The 15,495-nt window shown below is 45.8% G+C and overlaps 1 protein-coding gene across 1 annotated transcript in view; it reads right to left on the bottom strand.

Annotated features, from left to right (window-relative positions):
- Window positions 1-6,953: 6,953 nt before the first annotated feature.
- The window catches only part of LOC311236159 (carnitine O-palmitoyltransferase 1, liver isoform-like), a 68,503-nt gene continuing 59,961 nt past the window's right edge, over window positions 6,954-15,495 (bottom strand). The window contains 4 exon segments of the mRNA XM_084323784.1: window positions 6,954-8,870; window positions 12,428-12,520; window positions 13,422-13,535; window positions 14,615-14,770. Coding sequence (XP_084179910.1) covers window positions 8,745-8,870; window positions 12,428-12,520; window positions 13,422-13,535; window positions 14,615-14,770 — 489 coding nt within the window. The 3' untranslated portion in view covers window positions 6,954-8,744.

Raw genomic sequence — 15,495 nt, 5'->3', positions numbered from 1 at the left:
GGATCAAGATCCCGGATCGACTCTGCAGATTTACCCGCCAGATTTAAATCGGCGACATGCAATACCGGCCAGATCCTCTTAGGGGCGCCATCGCTCCACTGCAGTATCATTGAGGCTGAATGGGAAAATGATTTTTTTTACTGTCTGGGGCGTTTCATATGAGCCTGGATCCCAGCCGAACATCCTCCATCTTTGATCACGTTACGGAACGCAGATTTCAGCCTGGAATAATGGGATTTATGATCAGCCAATGGACATATCGATCTACCAGATGCCGATGAATAATGACGAAATGCTGCCGGCGATCACATGGGCTGACGGTAGGATACTATTCACCCAAATTACAGCCGGATTGGACATTGTTGTAACACGCAAGCGATCGATCAGTGAATATGGCTACTTGAACGCACACTGTATTGCTAATCAATAATACTGATCGGCGTCCCCCGCCGCCCCCATTTCATCCATAGATGCTCTGTAATAGTCCGGATGCTAAGCAGTTTGTTTTATTTCATTCGTATATATACAACAGAAATGGCGTTTGATATAACGTGACTAGCCTTTAGCCTCATATCTAGCTTCCCAGAAAAAAGACGAGACGAAAACTGCCATAAAGCTTATATTCACGACGCTATAAAATGACAACCAACCGATGGATTTTTATTTTCTTTAAGCCATTATGAGGGCACGGTTTATGCACTCAAGTGACAATGAGAATGGACAGATAGCAATACTATAAAGTATATATATAGCTGTTAGAAAGTACATCGGTTTGTTGACAAACCCTGGTCGTCCAGAACTATTACACTGCAAACCGTGGTCGCCAATGTGTTAAAGGAAAACTCCAACATTTTGGGAAATTTGCTTATTTAACATCTTCCCTGGAGTTAGACAAGAAGATACATACCTTTTTGTCTCTGTGCGTGCATTTAGCTTAGGGAACAGTCGCTCCGTTAGCGTAGCTTAGCTTCATCACTGGAAGTGGGGCGGAGTTAGAGCCTGACGTTCCCTTTGCTAACAAGGCCTCCACAGCTGGTCCAGCTTCAACGCTCGGCTCAGTCTCTACACCTGGTCCGGCTGCAACGCCGGCTGCCACCGCTCCCCTTCCGGCCTCCACGCCCAGCCCAGCCTCTACACTGGGTCCAGACTCCTCATCCCCGGATCCTACACCACGCCTCGCCGCCGAAACCGGTCCGGTCTCTGCGCCCTGCCCGGCCTCTACACCTGGTCCGGCTGCTGTGCCGGCTCCCGGCTCCTCGACTGATCCTGGCTCCCCGTCTGGTCCAGCTCTGCGCCGTGATCGGCGTCCTGGTCCTCACCCTGGTCCTCGCCGTGGTCTTCGCCGTGGTCTTCGTCATGGTCTGCGCTGGATCCTGCTCCGGGGGTCGTCGCCGCCACACCTCCGTTCCAACTCTCCTGATCCAGTCCCTGGTCCGGCGGCTGGAGGGTCTCTCGTCCGGGATCCTGCCCCGGGGTCCAGCTCCCCTCTCCGGGTCTCGGCACCCATCCCCACACCCCCTCGTCGGGCCTCTGTTCCCAGGTCCAGCCCCCCTCTCCGGGTCTTGGTGCCCATCCCCACCCCCCCTCGTCGGGCCTCTGCTCCCAGCTCCAGCTCCCCTCTCCGGCTCCCTGTTTCTTTCCCTGCCTCCCCTCTCCAGGCCTCGGTTCCCATCCCCACCCCCCCTCTCCGGGCCTGTGCACCCGTTTTCAGCCCTCCCGGCTGCTATGCCCCTCCTGGGTTTTTTGCTCGGGCTCCGGCCCCAGGTCTCTGGGTCCTCTCCCTGGGTTCCTTCCGGGGGCCCGGCTTCCTCCTTCGCCTGTGTCCGGACGTTATTCTCGGGGGTCTGGAAGCCCCCCATTGAGGGGGAGGTACTGTAACGTCCCCAGGCCCGGCCCTTGCTGGGCCGGGTATGAGAATGACAGTGGACATTTCCTCCCTCCTGACATTGGTCCCCTACCTCCTGACATTGGTTCCCTACCTCCCTCTAGTGGCCAGACTAGCCTGATGGTACAGGCGGCCATCTTGTTTTGGTTCAATGTAATAGAATTAATTTCTAATTATTTGTTATCTTGGGCCATCCCTGTCTGTGTTTGATGTCGTCTCCCTGTCTGGTTGTTATGTGTGATTATGTCTTCTGTGTCTAGATTAGGTTATTCATAGTGTGTTTTGATTTTGCATTCTAGGTTGTTGCCTGGCTTCTACCAGGTGTTGCTCGTTACAATTAGTCGGTGTATGGATTTGTCATCACCTCCTTGTGGCGTCATTGTCTCCTGTACCCTCCTTGCTACCCTCACTCTTCCTTGTTCCTTTCCCGTTGTGCCTCTCCGTTCCTTGTGTCTTGTAAGTAGTTTATGTATTCCGTTTTCGTTCATCTTTGTTTTCCCGTGTCCTTCAGTGTTTTGTCCAAAATGATAAACATGACTTGATGCTTTTTTCTAAATGTCTCTAAATGTCTTGATGAATTGAACATTCATTTAACTACCTGTATTATTCAGTACATTAAAATTAAACTTCTTCAACTTGAACCTGTGTGGAATGTGTATCTGGTCATCTGTGTGTGATGGAGGAGATGGTCAGCTGCCCGACAGAGCCTTTATCCTCTCCTCTGATCGAGGCTGTGTATAGGTACATTGTATTTATGTATTTATAGGTACATTGAGTGCATCCTCACCTCCATCACAGTATGGTATGCTGCAGCCACGGCCAAGGACAAAGGCAGGCTGCAGCGTGTCATCCAGGACCACTCTGCTGAGAAGGTGATCAGCTGCAATCTGCCATGCCTCTCCAGAACTCGGAAGCGCGCAGGTAAGATTGTGGCCGACCCCTACCACCCCGGTCACAACCTGTTTGAGTCACTCCCCTCTGGCAGGAGGCTGTGGTCCATCAGGGCCAAAACCTCACGCCACAAGAACAGTTTCTTCCCCACTGCAGTGAGCCTATATATATATATATATATATATATATATATATATATATATATATATATATATATAGTTGACCACATCTGCCCAGTTGTACAGCCCTGGCCTATTCCAATTTTTTATTATAATTATAATACTATAATTTAATTTAATACTATATTCTATTGTTGTGCTATATTTAATTTAGTTTATATCCCATATAATTTTATTCAACCTCTTATTTACTGATTCTGATGTAACTCTAACCAGCTAATTAATTAGTCTCTCCATCTATGTAAGTAACCAGTTCATTAGTCTCTCCATCTATGTAACTCTGTCGCACCAGTAACACGTAGCGAGAGAGAGAGCCCCCTCATCAGGGGCGGGGCTAGGAGGTGGCTACTTGGGCTCAAGCCCTGAATGTTTTCTGAAAAGCCCCGAATCTATTAACATTTTTTTTTTTTTTTGACAATTCATCATTGTTACATGAAAATATGTTTGCACCAGATTTAGCAGAAGCTAATTTCCATCTGTGGTCTATCCAGCTGCTAACTGTATTTGAGTGAGTTAAGTCTTGGTGTTATGGTAGACTCAGACCTAAGCTTTAAATCACAATCAACAAGTTGACAAAAACTTAATTCTTCCACCTTAGAAACATAGCTAAAGTACAGCCATTTATAAATCAAAAGGACGCTGAAAACCAGATCCATGCCTTTATCTCAAGCCAACTCGACTACTGTAATGCACTCCTTACCGGCCTCCCGAAAAAATACGATGATAACTATTTTATTGCAATGCACTATTGCATTATTTTATTCTATTTTACTAACTATTTTATTGCACTGCACTATTTTACTTTGTATCAGTGAATCATAGACGCCTGGCCATAAGAGCATTCGGAGCATCTCTGCTCTCCCACTATTGAACTTGGGGGAGCAAAGGTATGCTCTTGCTCCACCACTTTTTGATCATATGAAAAATATGATATATCCCCCCCCAATATATAAATCTAACCATAACTACGTTATGGTTAACTGAGTTTTATAGTGAAAAGAGCAGCTTTATTGGTCAAGATTGAAGGCTCTATATTGCAGGAAATTGCACGTACAGGTTCATTAAATAAAAAAAAAAAAAAACAAAAAAAAAAACGGGCACCTATCTGGGCTAAGCCCCGGATCTCCTACAATCCTAAATCCGCCCCTCATCCGCAGTAGTGCTTAGCAAGCCAAGCCCCGCCCAACATCCAAGTACAGGACCCGAAGCCCCGCCCAATCCAAGTACATAATGTTATATATAGCACCTTTATAAATGTTATCTATAGCACTTTTAACCTTTATAAATGTGATTTATAGCACCTTTAACCTTCATAAATAGCACATTTAACTATTTTTTTAAAAACAAATTATTGCGCTTTCTTTCCCTTTTTTATTTGAGTTACTTGTATAACGCAGTGTGTTTTTTCCTCCACCTCCTCCATCATCCTGATACATGTACTACGATACGGTATATTCAGATGTGTTTATATACAAATAAATAAACTAAAACTCACATTGTACTCCAACTCTCAGAATATGTCTGGATGTCGCTAGTTGTAATCTGTGGTGCAAATAAAAAGCGAGAGCAAACAAACACAATTTAATCTCTTTAATAAAAAACGTGAATTCATGTTTTGTTCTATTTTTTTACTGAAAAACAAAAAAAAAAGGCTGACAGGAGGAACGTACGTGAGAGAAGCCCAGCTATTCACCAGCTGACCTGGAGTGAGCTTGAGATAACAGAACTACACACAGGACCTGTCATACTGGTGACATACTGGTGACATACTGGTGTCATACTGGTGACATACTGGCCTTTCAATCGTAAGGCTTGAGCAGAATAAAAAAGCCATTTAAAAGAAACTCCAGAATCAACTCACAGCACAGCTTGACAACCTGCACAAATAGTTCAAAAAAATATATCAGCTTGCATTGTTGTTACGGTGTTTGTTTCATGACACACACACACACAAAGTGAAATGTACAAAAGCAATACATTGTTATCAAAACATAGGTTTAGAATTCGTAGTGAAATGACTTGAGTTATTTATGATAAAACAGGTCCTTTTTCACTCAAAAGGTTTACTACTGAGCGTAGACACAAACGCATTATCCTGGATGTACCATTTAATTACAATTGAAAACCACAAGTAATTGGGTTATTCATTTATTATTATTATTTTTTTTAAACGACTGCCTTGGCTTAAATACATACGGATGAGTCGTTAAGCAGCCGTTTAGAACAGCAGTCGGATGCTCTTGACGACCACCAGGTTTACTAGGTTGAATAAGTCATTTCACTACGGACAGCATTCTCAACAGAAATACACCACAGTACAATCATGTGTTCCTCTGGAGAGCAGAGTACAAGGTCAACGCTGGGACCAGAAAGGCTTCCCAAGGTCCCAGAAAAGCTTTGCTGTCGTCGTGGCAATTTTGCATTCAAACTTTGCAAAATGTGTGCATTGGAATCGAATGGACACTGCTCCCAGGAAAGTCTCTGAACACCTGCTGTGAGGCTGAGCTGCACCTGGCTCTGAAAAACAAGGCTGGCCACGGAGCTCCTTAGACACACGCTCCCTTTCTGTCTCGAGCCCCGCCCTCTTTACCTTGATGCTCTGATCAGAGACTGTCGCTTTGAGAAAATATCTAAATTAATTGACCTGTCTCAAGCCCCGCCCTCTTTCCCTTGATCCTCCAATCACGACTGTCTCTCAGAGAAAATATCTAAATGAATTGACCTGTCTCAAGCCCCGCCCTCTTTCTCTTGATCCTCCGATCATAACCATTGCTTGTGATTGGAGGATCGAGGGGAAAGAAGGCGGGGCATGAGAAAGGGAAGCGACAGTTGTGATCAGAGGATCAAGAAAAGAGGGCGGGGCTCGAGATAGGTCAATTCATTTGGAGGTTTATCGCTATGGATATAAAAATAAAAGGGTATAAGAGAACTTCTGACGTCAGGAATCAGAGCGATGAGGTTTGGCACAGAAAAAGCGAATTAGACGTCTAGAGGAGAAAGGAAAACCCTGTACCGACGTTGTACGTTTCTACTCTTCAGTGAGAGTAATGGGATGGGTAAAAAAAAAATGGGTTAAATAAAAAATAAATAAAGAGGGCGGGGTTTGAGATGTCTGATACATCTCAAACCCTGCCCTCTTTTCTCGATCCTCCAATCACAGCTGTCGGTTGAGGGGGGAGGATGGAGAACAGAGGGCAGGGTTAGAGACGGGTCCATCAGCGACCCGGACTGACTGCAGATACTGAGCTTGAGATGACATCGTTCCCCACAGTGTGGTGAGTAGACCTTCATTCTGAACGGTGCTGATTCACACTGGACCTCTTTACAAATTAAAAACCATATCACAATCTTTAATTATTCAGTCAGGGCGTCGTCATAAATTCCTATTCAAATGGTCCTGACACAGTATCAAATAAAAAATATCACAACTTTGGAGAATAGAAAGATAAATAGTATTGTATTTATTTTTTTGTTGCTTTTTCTCACATTTTCTTCTCAATTCCCCCCAGCTGCGTGTCACGGTCCTGGTCGCTGGGCTGTAGACCGCCCAGCTGTCTGTCTGGGGAGGGTGTCTGTCTGGGGAGGGTGTAGACCGCCCTACTGTCTGTCTGGGGAGGGTGTAGACCGCCCTACTGTCTGTCTGGGGAGGGTGTAGACCACCCTACTGTCTGGGGAGGGTGTAGACCGCCCTACTGTCTGGGGAGGGTGTAGACCGCCCTACTGTCTGTCTGGGGAGGGTGTAGACCGCCCTACTGTCTGTCTGGGGAGGGTGTAGACCGCCCTACTGTCTGTCTGGGGAGGGTGTAGACCGCCCTACTGTCTGTCTGGGGAGGGTGTAGATTGCCCTACTGTCTGTCTGGGGAGGATGTAGAGCGCCCTACTGTCTGTCTGGGGAGGGTGTAGAGCGCCCTACTGTCTGGGGAGGGTGTAGACCGCCCTACTGTCTGGGGAGGGTGTAGACCGCCCTACTGTCTGTCTGGGGAGGGTGTAGACCGCCCTACTGTCTGGGGAGGGTGTAGACTGCCCTACTGTCTGGGGAGGGTGTAGACTGCCCTACTGTCTGGGGAGGGTGTAGACCGCCCTACTGTCTGGGGAGGGTGTAGACCGCCCTACTGTCTGTCTGGGGAGGGTGTAGACCGCCCTACTGTCTGTCTGGGGAGGGTGTAGACCGCCCTACTGTCTGTCTGGGGAGGGTGTAGACTGCCCTACTGTATGGGGAGGGTGTAGACCGCCCTACTGTAAGTCTGTAGACTGCCCTACTGTAAGTCTGGGGAGGGTGTAGACTACCCTACTGTATGGGGAGGGTGTAGACCGCCCTACTGTAAGTCTGTAGACTGCCCTACTGTAAGTCTGGGGAGGGTGTAGACTGCCCTACTGTAAGTCTGTAGACTGCCCTACTGTAAGTCTGGGGAGGGTGTAGACTACCCTACTGTAAGTCTGGGGAGGGTGTAGACTGCCCTACTGTAAGTCTGTAGACTGCCCTACTGTAAGTCTGGGGAGGGTGTAGACTACCCTACTGTCAGTCTGGGGAGGGTGTAGACTACCCTACTGTCAGTCTGGGGAGGGTGTCTGTCTGGGGAGGGTGTAGACTACCCTACTGTCGGTCTGGGGAAGGTGTAGACCACCCTACTGTCGGTCTGGGGAGGGTGTCTGTCTGGGGAGGGTGTAGACTACCCTACTGTCGGTCTGGGGAGGGTGTAGACTACCCTACTGTTGGTCTGGGGAGGGTGTAGACCACCACACGTCTCCTCCGATACATACAGCTGCTTCTCTTCACCTGACAGCGAGGAGCTTCACTGGGAGAGCGTAAAATCACCTCTGCGCTGAACAGGCCCAACCAGCAGGAGGCACTAACGCAGCAACCAGGACCGACAAACGGTTCCACTGACAAACACACCAAACACAAACTCCAACGCATCACCAAGACAGCCTCCAAAATAATTGGCTGCCCCCTCCCCTCTCTGGACTCCATCTACACCTCGCACACAGTCACCCGCTCTGGTAAAATAGTCAACGATCCCTCCCACCCAGCACACCACTTAGTCCAGCGCATGCCGTCAGGTCGCTACAGGTCAATTTCAACCAGACACACACGCTTCACAAACAGCTTTTTACCCACAGCAGTCTGAACACTAAACACCCTGGCCTGCCCCCCTTTGCACAGACACTGACTGACACTTCTTATATGTGACTGTCCTGTATGTATTTATGTATTTACTGTGGGGATTGGGAGGTGGGCATTTGATGTTCCATGTTGATGTCCCAGTGCTTAACTAACATGCTGTACCGCGAACGATTACCACCGACCATAGTTGTGTCTTGTGGCATTAAAAGTATCTTGTGTCTTGTGGTAGGACCTCTACACCTCTAAACGACCCAGATGCCCCCCTTTGCGTTTATATCTTTAAATAACTTCACCGTAAATCATCTCCCTCCATTACTATTTACATCACTATTGAAAAACAATCCCATCTTCTCTTGTTAGTTACTGAATGGACCTCACACAGCCCGCCCTGTCACTCAGGTCACACCTGCGTCATGACGCCAGTCTCAACCTGTACCAAAGCTGCCTTCTGAATGTCGTCCAACTGACCTATCTCAAACTGACCTGTCTCAACCTGTCCCTTGGAGGATCGAGAGAAGAGGACGGGGTTTGGGATAGGTCAATAGGTCAATAGGCTGCGACGTTCTCCCCAACACACCATTAATAACTTCCTGCTTCCTGCTACAACACGCTGCCCTCGTCACAGCCTTCCCTTTTCAGCCTCCTTCCTCCCCGTGGGTCTAGTCTACTGGTCCTTCTTGGCCTCGGGTGGGCTCTCCTCCGTCCTGCTGGTCTCTCTCTGCTCGGGACAGAACAGATGCACCAGGTCCAGCAGGGCGCTTCTGATCAGAGCACCATACTTGTGGGCCCCCTGCAGGGAGGGAGAGAGAGAGAGAGGAAAAGAGAAAAGAGAAATGGAGGATATAGAAATGACATTTAATGCACAACCTGTACTCTTGTCTGTTCTGCTTCATGTATTACATACCTTGTCGTTTTATTTGGTTGTTTGTTTTAATTATTTCTCTTATCTCCGTGATGTATGCATCATCGGTCTCTTCTATTTTATTTATTTGATCTTTTTGTCCCCTTTCCCCGTTACCCTTCGAGAGGCCCTTCTGTCCTCCCGCCAGGCCGTCATTGTAAATAAGAATTTGTTTTGAATTGACCTTTGTCTGGTTAAATAAAGGTTAAATAAATAAATACAAAAATGAATTAAGATACTAAGATATATTAACCCTTTCACTACCACACTACAGAAGGTTAACCCTTTACTATCACACTACAGACGGTTAACCTTCCGTAGTGTGGTAGTGAAAGGGTTAACCTGCTGTATTGTCGCAGTGAAAGGATTAACTGTTTGGTAGTGTGGCAGTGAAAGGGTTAAGATACAATAACAAAAGGATAACAACAATTTACAGTACAAGAGTAGTATGTACAGGTCAGTAATATGGTACATGTCAGTATTATGGTACAGGTCAGTATTATGGTACAGGTCAGTATTATGGTACAGGTCAGTATTAAGGTACAGGTCAGTATTATGGTACAGGTCAGTATTATGGTACAGGTCAGTATTATGGTACAGGTCAGTATTATGGTACAGGTCAGTATTATGGTACAGGTCAGTATTATGTACAGGTCAGTATTATGGTACAGGTCAGTATTATGGTACAGGTCAGTAATATGGTACAGGTCAGTAATATGGTACAGGTCAGTATTATTAGGGATGCACCGAAAATTCGGCCACTGAAAATTATCGGCCGAAAATGGTTAAAAAGGCTCTTTCGGCCGAAAGGGTTTTAGCACCGAAAATATATCACAGAATGTCAAAGAACAGGGTTACGTAACGTTCGTAACCTAAAGTGTTGTTGTGATGACGTAATCAAAATGTGCAACGTGTAACGTGAGCAGCTTGGCAGCTCTTCCTGCGTTCTGCAGCCTGTGATAACTAACTCCTCTTGGGAGTCGCGCTGTTTCTATGTAAACTCCGCGAGCAACGCATCCAATAAATGCGTCTTTAACATGCTTTATATCCTTGCCATTATTATATGCACGTCGCGGTTAAAACCTTTTGAACTAACGTTAGCGTTAACACTTTGAGTGCCAGGGACGCTTTTTGTCGTTAGTTCATGCCGCCAGGTGAGTGCCGGCAACGCTATAGCGTTTGTTTGTCGTATTCTTTTTTATTAGCGATTTGAATTCATATTTCATCAATCGAGCCTCACGCTAGTGTTGCAGACTCTCTCTGAGCTCAATTGAGAAAATACCGCCCCCTATCGTCTCTCCCTGTGTAACTGCACCCCATTAGTTTAGACTGGTGGGGGGGGGGGGGGGGGGGGGCGGTCCAGCCTCCTCATGTTACTCTCCGGCAAGCCAACTGAAGAGATCCAAGTTGATCGCCGGCCCTCAGAACAGCGTGGATTATGTATTTCCAGCACCCAACACTGAATCAATAAACGCGATCGATATTTGGAATGGCGATCAGGAATTGGAATAATCTTTTTGGATAACATCTGATCTGAGGTAAGGAATCTATTTTACCAGTCTTAGGGTAATCAGAGCTTTTTTCACAGATATATCAACGTGTGCCCTATGTGTGTGTGTGGCTGTGTGTGTGCTCGCTGATCAGGAAATGAGAGAATCGATTTTTCAGATCGCCTCTATAGCGTGCATAAGTACACATATACTATCGATAATCTATCGTTTATTTGAAAACTATTCATAAATAGGCCGAAAAATGTCAACGTTTTTGTGTATGCCAGGATATTCCAGTAAAGGGCGATTATCACAGAATCTATATATTTTCCTGAAAAACGAGGGCTTTTCAAAATGCTATAAAACAGAAATGAACCGATTAAAAAACAATCCGTCTTGACAATGTTGACTGCAAACAAGTCATTGATAAACGACGGGCAGATTAGACACATAGTCATAATTTAAGACAGAGATTATGCGTTCACAACGCTATCATTGAAGTGGGTGGCGGCATTCAACCACGTTTTACCATCTTAACCAGTGGTAATCAAAGTGTTAAGCTAGCTAATGCTTCCATTCCTCTTTGACCCGTCTCTCGTAAGCTACGTCATCCCCCGCTAAGAGTCATGGGAGATGTAGTAAATACAACAGTCCTGTGTGTGTCTTTATGCAGATCGTTATGCACCTTGGCTTTGTTCTGAATGCACTTTGTTGTAGTTATACTACAGAGAAAAGAAAATGCACTTGACTTTAATGCACATTTTGTTGTATGCAAAGAGAAAATGTTTAAATTGTACAATCTTTCAGCAGTCAGTCTGGAATTAATGTATGCATTCAAAAGTGCTGAATAAATGTTTTATGGGCCCATAATAGTGATTATTAATATTATTTAAGTTAAGTTTTGCCTACCCCTAGATACGATTTGGAGAAAGGATATTCCTGAGTTGGATATAGATTTTGATTGGGATGCAGTCTGGGAAAATATTAGGCTATCATCACGCAACCCAGATCACCAACAGATTCATCAACATTTTGTTCATAGGACTTATTTGACCCCCAGGCTATTGAACCTAATGGGTCTCAGACCTGACTCTCGATGTACCTTGTGTCCAAACGGTGCCATTGGAACATGTGTACTGGGAGTGCCCTCCTGTTGAGATCTTCTGGGAAAATGTTACCTCTCTCGATGTACCTTGTGTCCAAACGGTGCCATTGGAACATGTGTACTGGGAGTGCCCTCCTGTTGAGATCTTCTGGGAAAATGTTACCTCTCAGCTATCAGAGATCTTCTCTTTGACCATTCCGACCTTGTCTAATTTATTGTCTAATCATTGTTGTGTTAGTTTATGTTTTTGGATGTCTTTTATGTATTATTGTTATTATTGTGTTGTGAGTTGTGTTGTTTCATGTTTGAAAAATGAAAAATAAAAAAGATTTGATCACAAAAAAAGTTAAGTTTTGCCATAATCATGTCTTTTGCCATAATCAGGTAGCTGAAAAAAAATTAAAATACATTATATACATTATATATATAATATATATATTTATATTAATCATTTTCGGCCTTTCGGCATTCGGTTTTCGGCCAACTGTTTCCTATTTTCGGTATCGGTTTCGGCCAAGAATTTCCCATTCGGTGCATGACAGGTCAGTATTATGTACAGGTCAGTATTATGGTACAGGTCAGTATTATGGTACAGGTCAGTATTATGGTACAGGTCAGTATTATGGTACAGGTCAGTATTATGGTACAGGTCAGTATTATGTACAGAGCAGAATTATGGTACAGGTCAATATTATGGTACAGGTCAGTATTATGGTACAGGTCAGTATTATGTACAGAGCAGACAGACAGGAGACACAGAGCAGACAGACAGGAGACACAGAGCAGACAGACAGACAGGAGACACAGAGCAGACAGACGGGACACAGAGCAGTATTATGGGATGGACTCACGGTCTCTGAACACGAGTGCTTGCAGGAGATGTGGAAGTTGATCATGTTCTCTCCCACGATGATGTAGGACACGCCGTAGCCATCATCAGCCACCTGGTGGAGACATGAGACATGACACACTGTAACCGTCATCAGCCACCTGGTGGAGACATGAGACATGACACACTGTAACCGTCATCAGCCACCTGGTGGAGACATGAGACATGACACGCTGTAACCGTCATCAGCCACCTGGTGGAGACATGAGACATGACACACTACTTTACTGACACACTGCTGTAACCATCATCAGCCACCTGGTGGAGACATGAGACATGACACACTGTAACCGTCATCAGCCACCTGGTGGAGACATGAGACATGACACACTACTTTACTGACACACTGTAACCATCATCAGCCACCTGGTGGAGACATGAGACATGACACACTGTAACCGTCATCAGCCACCTGGTGGAGACATGAGACATGACACACTACTTTACTGACACACTGTAACCGTCATCAGCCACCTGGTGGAGACATGAGACATGACACACTGTAACCGTCATCAGCCACCTGGTGGAGACATGAGACATGACACACTGTAACCGTCAACAGCCACCTGGTGGAGACATGAGACATGCCACACTGTAACCATCATCTGCCACGCAGACACTTTATTATTCTTTATTTATCTCCATCATCAGCCACCTGGTGGAGACACACAACACTACTTTACTGACACACTTTGATTTCATCTTCCAACACAAGAAACATACATGTTCTGCTTCATGTGTTATATACCTTGTCATTTTATTTGGTTGTTTGTTTGATGTGTGTTTTAATTAATTAATTAATTATTTATATTCACAGTAAAGACAAAATGTCTTTAACGTAAACAAATTAGTCCGTCTTCATCCATAGAAAAACCAACAAGGATGAGTTGGAGAAGAGGCTCTATGGTCCGAAGTGAACTCTGAGGGGTTCTAGGTGAAGTGCATGCAGTACTGACCGGACCAAAGCCTCCCCCACAGGAGATGTACTCCGGGTGGTTGACCAGGTCAAACAGCGCCACCTGCTGGACTGGAGTCTGGCTGGTCGACAGCCTCCATGGCTCTGACAGCACCTGACACACACACACACACACACACCCACACCCACACCCACACCCACACACACACACACACACACACACACACACACACACACACACACACACACACAGGGGCAATAGATCAGTTTCTTGTATCTAGGCTTGTCTGACGTTGGGGAAGAGCCGTTTCCGTTCACAGATCATTGATTGACTGAAGTGAAAATAAGAAGAACGTGTATAAATCCTATAAATAAGACCAATTTGAATAGACCATATTTCACGGCCATACTGGCAGAAAAGTATGAAGGAACATTACTATGAAAGAAGAAATTATATTGTTGAGAAACTGATATTTTATAGCTATTACTGCTGACTGTGCAGTCTGGACGTTTCCCCACAAACACATTTAAATGAGATATATATCACAACATATAAGTAACTTCCTAAATCCAATACATTCAAAGACCTTTGACTTTCTTTTTTTCTTTTTTCTTTTTGGGCTTTCTGTATTCTTTTTTCAGCCATCCCAATTGTTGCGTTATGCCAATTCCCTTCCTGGTCGTTGTGCGCATTGCCCAACTGTCGGCCTGGGGAGGGTGTAGAACTACCACATACCTCCTCCGATACATGTGGAGTCAGCCAGCCGCTTCTTTTCACCTGACAGCGAGGAGTTTCACTGGGGGAACGTAACGCGCACAGAGGTTCACGCTATGTCCCCCACATCCCAGACACCCCGACCGACCAGTAGGAATCGCCGTTTACGACGATCAGGACACATACCACGCCGGCTTCCCACCCGCTAACACTGCCAATTGTGTTTGTAGGGACGATTGACCAAGCCGGAGGTACCGCTGACGGCTGGATTCGACCCAAGAGTCTATTCGGTGGTAGGCGAGTGCTTAGAAGACCTTTGACTTTTTAAGACCTTTTAAAACTTTTCGAAGACCTTTTAAGACTTCTTAAGACATTTTAAGACCCCAGGGAACCCTGGTAGCAGTGTCCCCGTTGAAGAGGTAGGTAAGTCGTCCTGATGACCACCTACTGTACCACATGAAGAGGTAGGTAAGGGTTAGGGTTAGGGTGATGACCACATGATGGAGAGAGAGAGAGACCTCTTTGAGGAAGGGAGACTCCGCCCCCAGGTACTTGGAGACCACGTAGAGGCAGAACAGGTGCCTGTCGATGCCGTCTCCGGTCATGGCCAAGCGGTACAGGTTCTGGTGCTTCTCGGAGGCCGAGCGGAATAGACGCCGGCACACGTCTGCCCCCTGGTGGAGGGAGGCCAGGGAGAGAGAGAGAGTGAGTGACTGAATCAAAAGATTATGACATTTGAAAGATGCACAAATATTTTGGATCATTTGAAAGGAGGACCGTGTAGACTGGGCTACTGAACTACTGAACTACTGGGCTACTGAACTACTGAACTACTGAACTACTGGACTACTGAACTACTGGACTACTGAACTACTGGGCTACTGAACTACTGAACTACTGAACTACTGGACTACTGAACTACTGAACTACTGAACTACTGGGCTACTGAACTACTGAACTACTGGACTACTGAACTACTGGACTACTGGACTACTGCACTACTGAACTACTGGACTACTGAACTACTGGACTACTGAACTACTGGACTACTGGACTACTGAACTACTGGACTACTGAACTACTGGACTACTGAACTACTGAACTACTGAACTACTGAACTACTGGACTACTGAACTACTGAACTACTGAACTACTGGACTACTGAACTACTGGACTACTGGGCTACTGAACTACTGGACTACTGGACTACTGAACTACTGGACTACTGAACTACTGGACTACTGAACTACTGGACTACTGAACTACTGGACTACTGGACGACTGAACTACTGAATTACTGGACTACTGGGCTACTGAACTACTGGACTACTGGACTACTGAACTACTGGACTACTGAACTACTGAACTACTGAACTATTGGGCTACTGAACTACTGAAC

Source organism: Notolepis coatsorum (assembly GCF_963971535.1).
Source record: "Notolepis coatsorum genome assembly, chromosome: 10".
NCBI lineage: Eukaryota > Metazoa > Chordata > Actinopteri > Aulopiformes > Paralepididae > Notolepis > Notolepis coatsorum.
The sequence above is the reverse complement of the archived record's forward strand: the minus strand, read 5'-3'. Positions and strand labels throughout refer to the sequence as shown.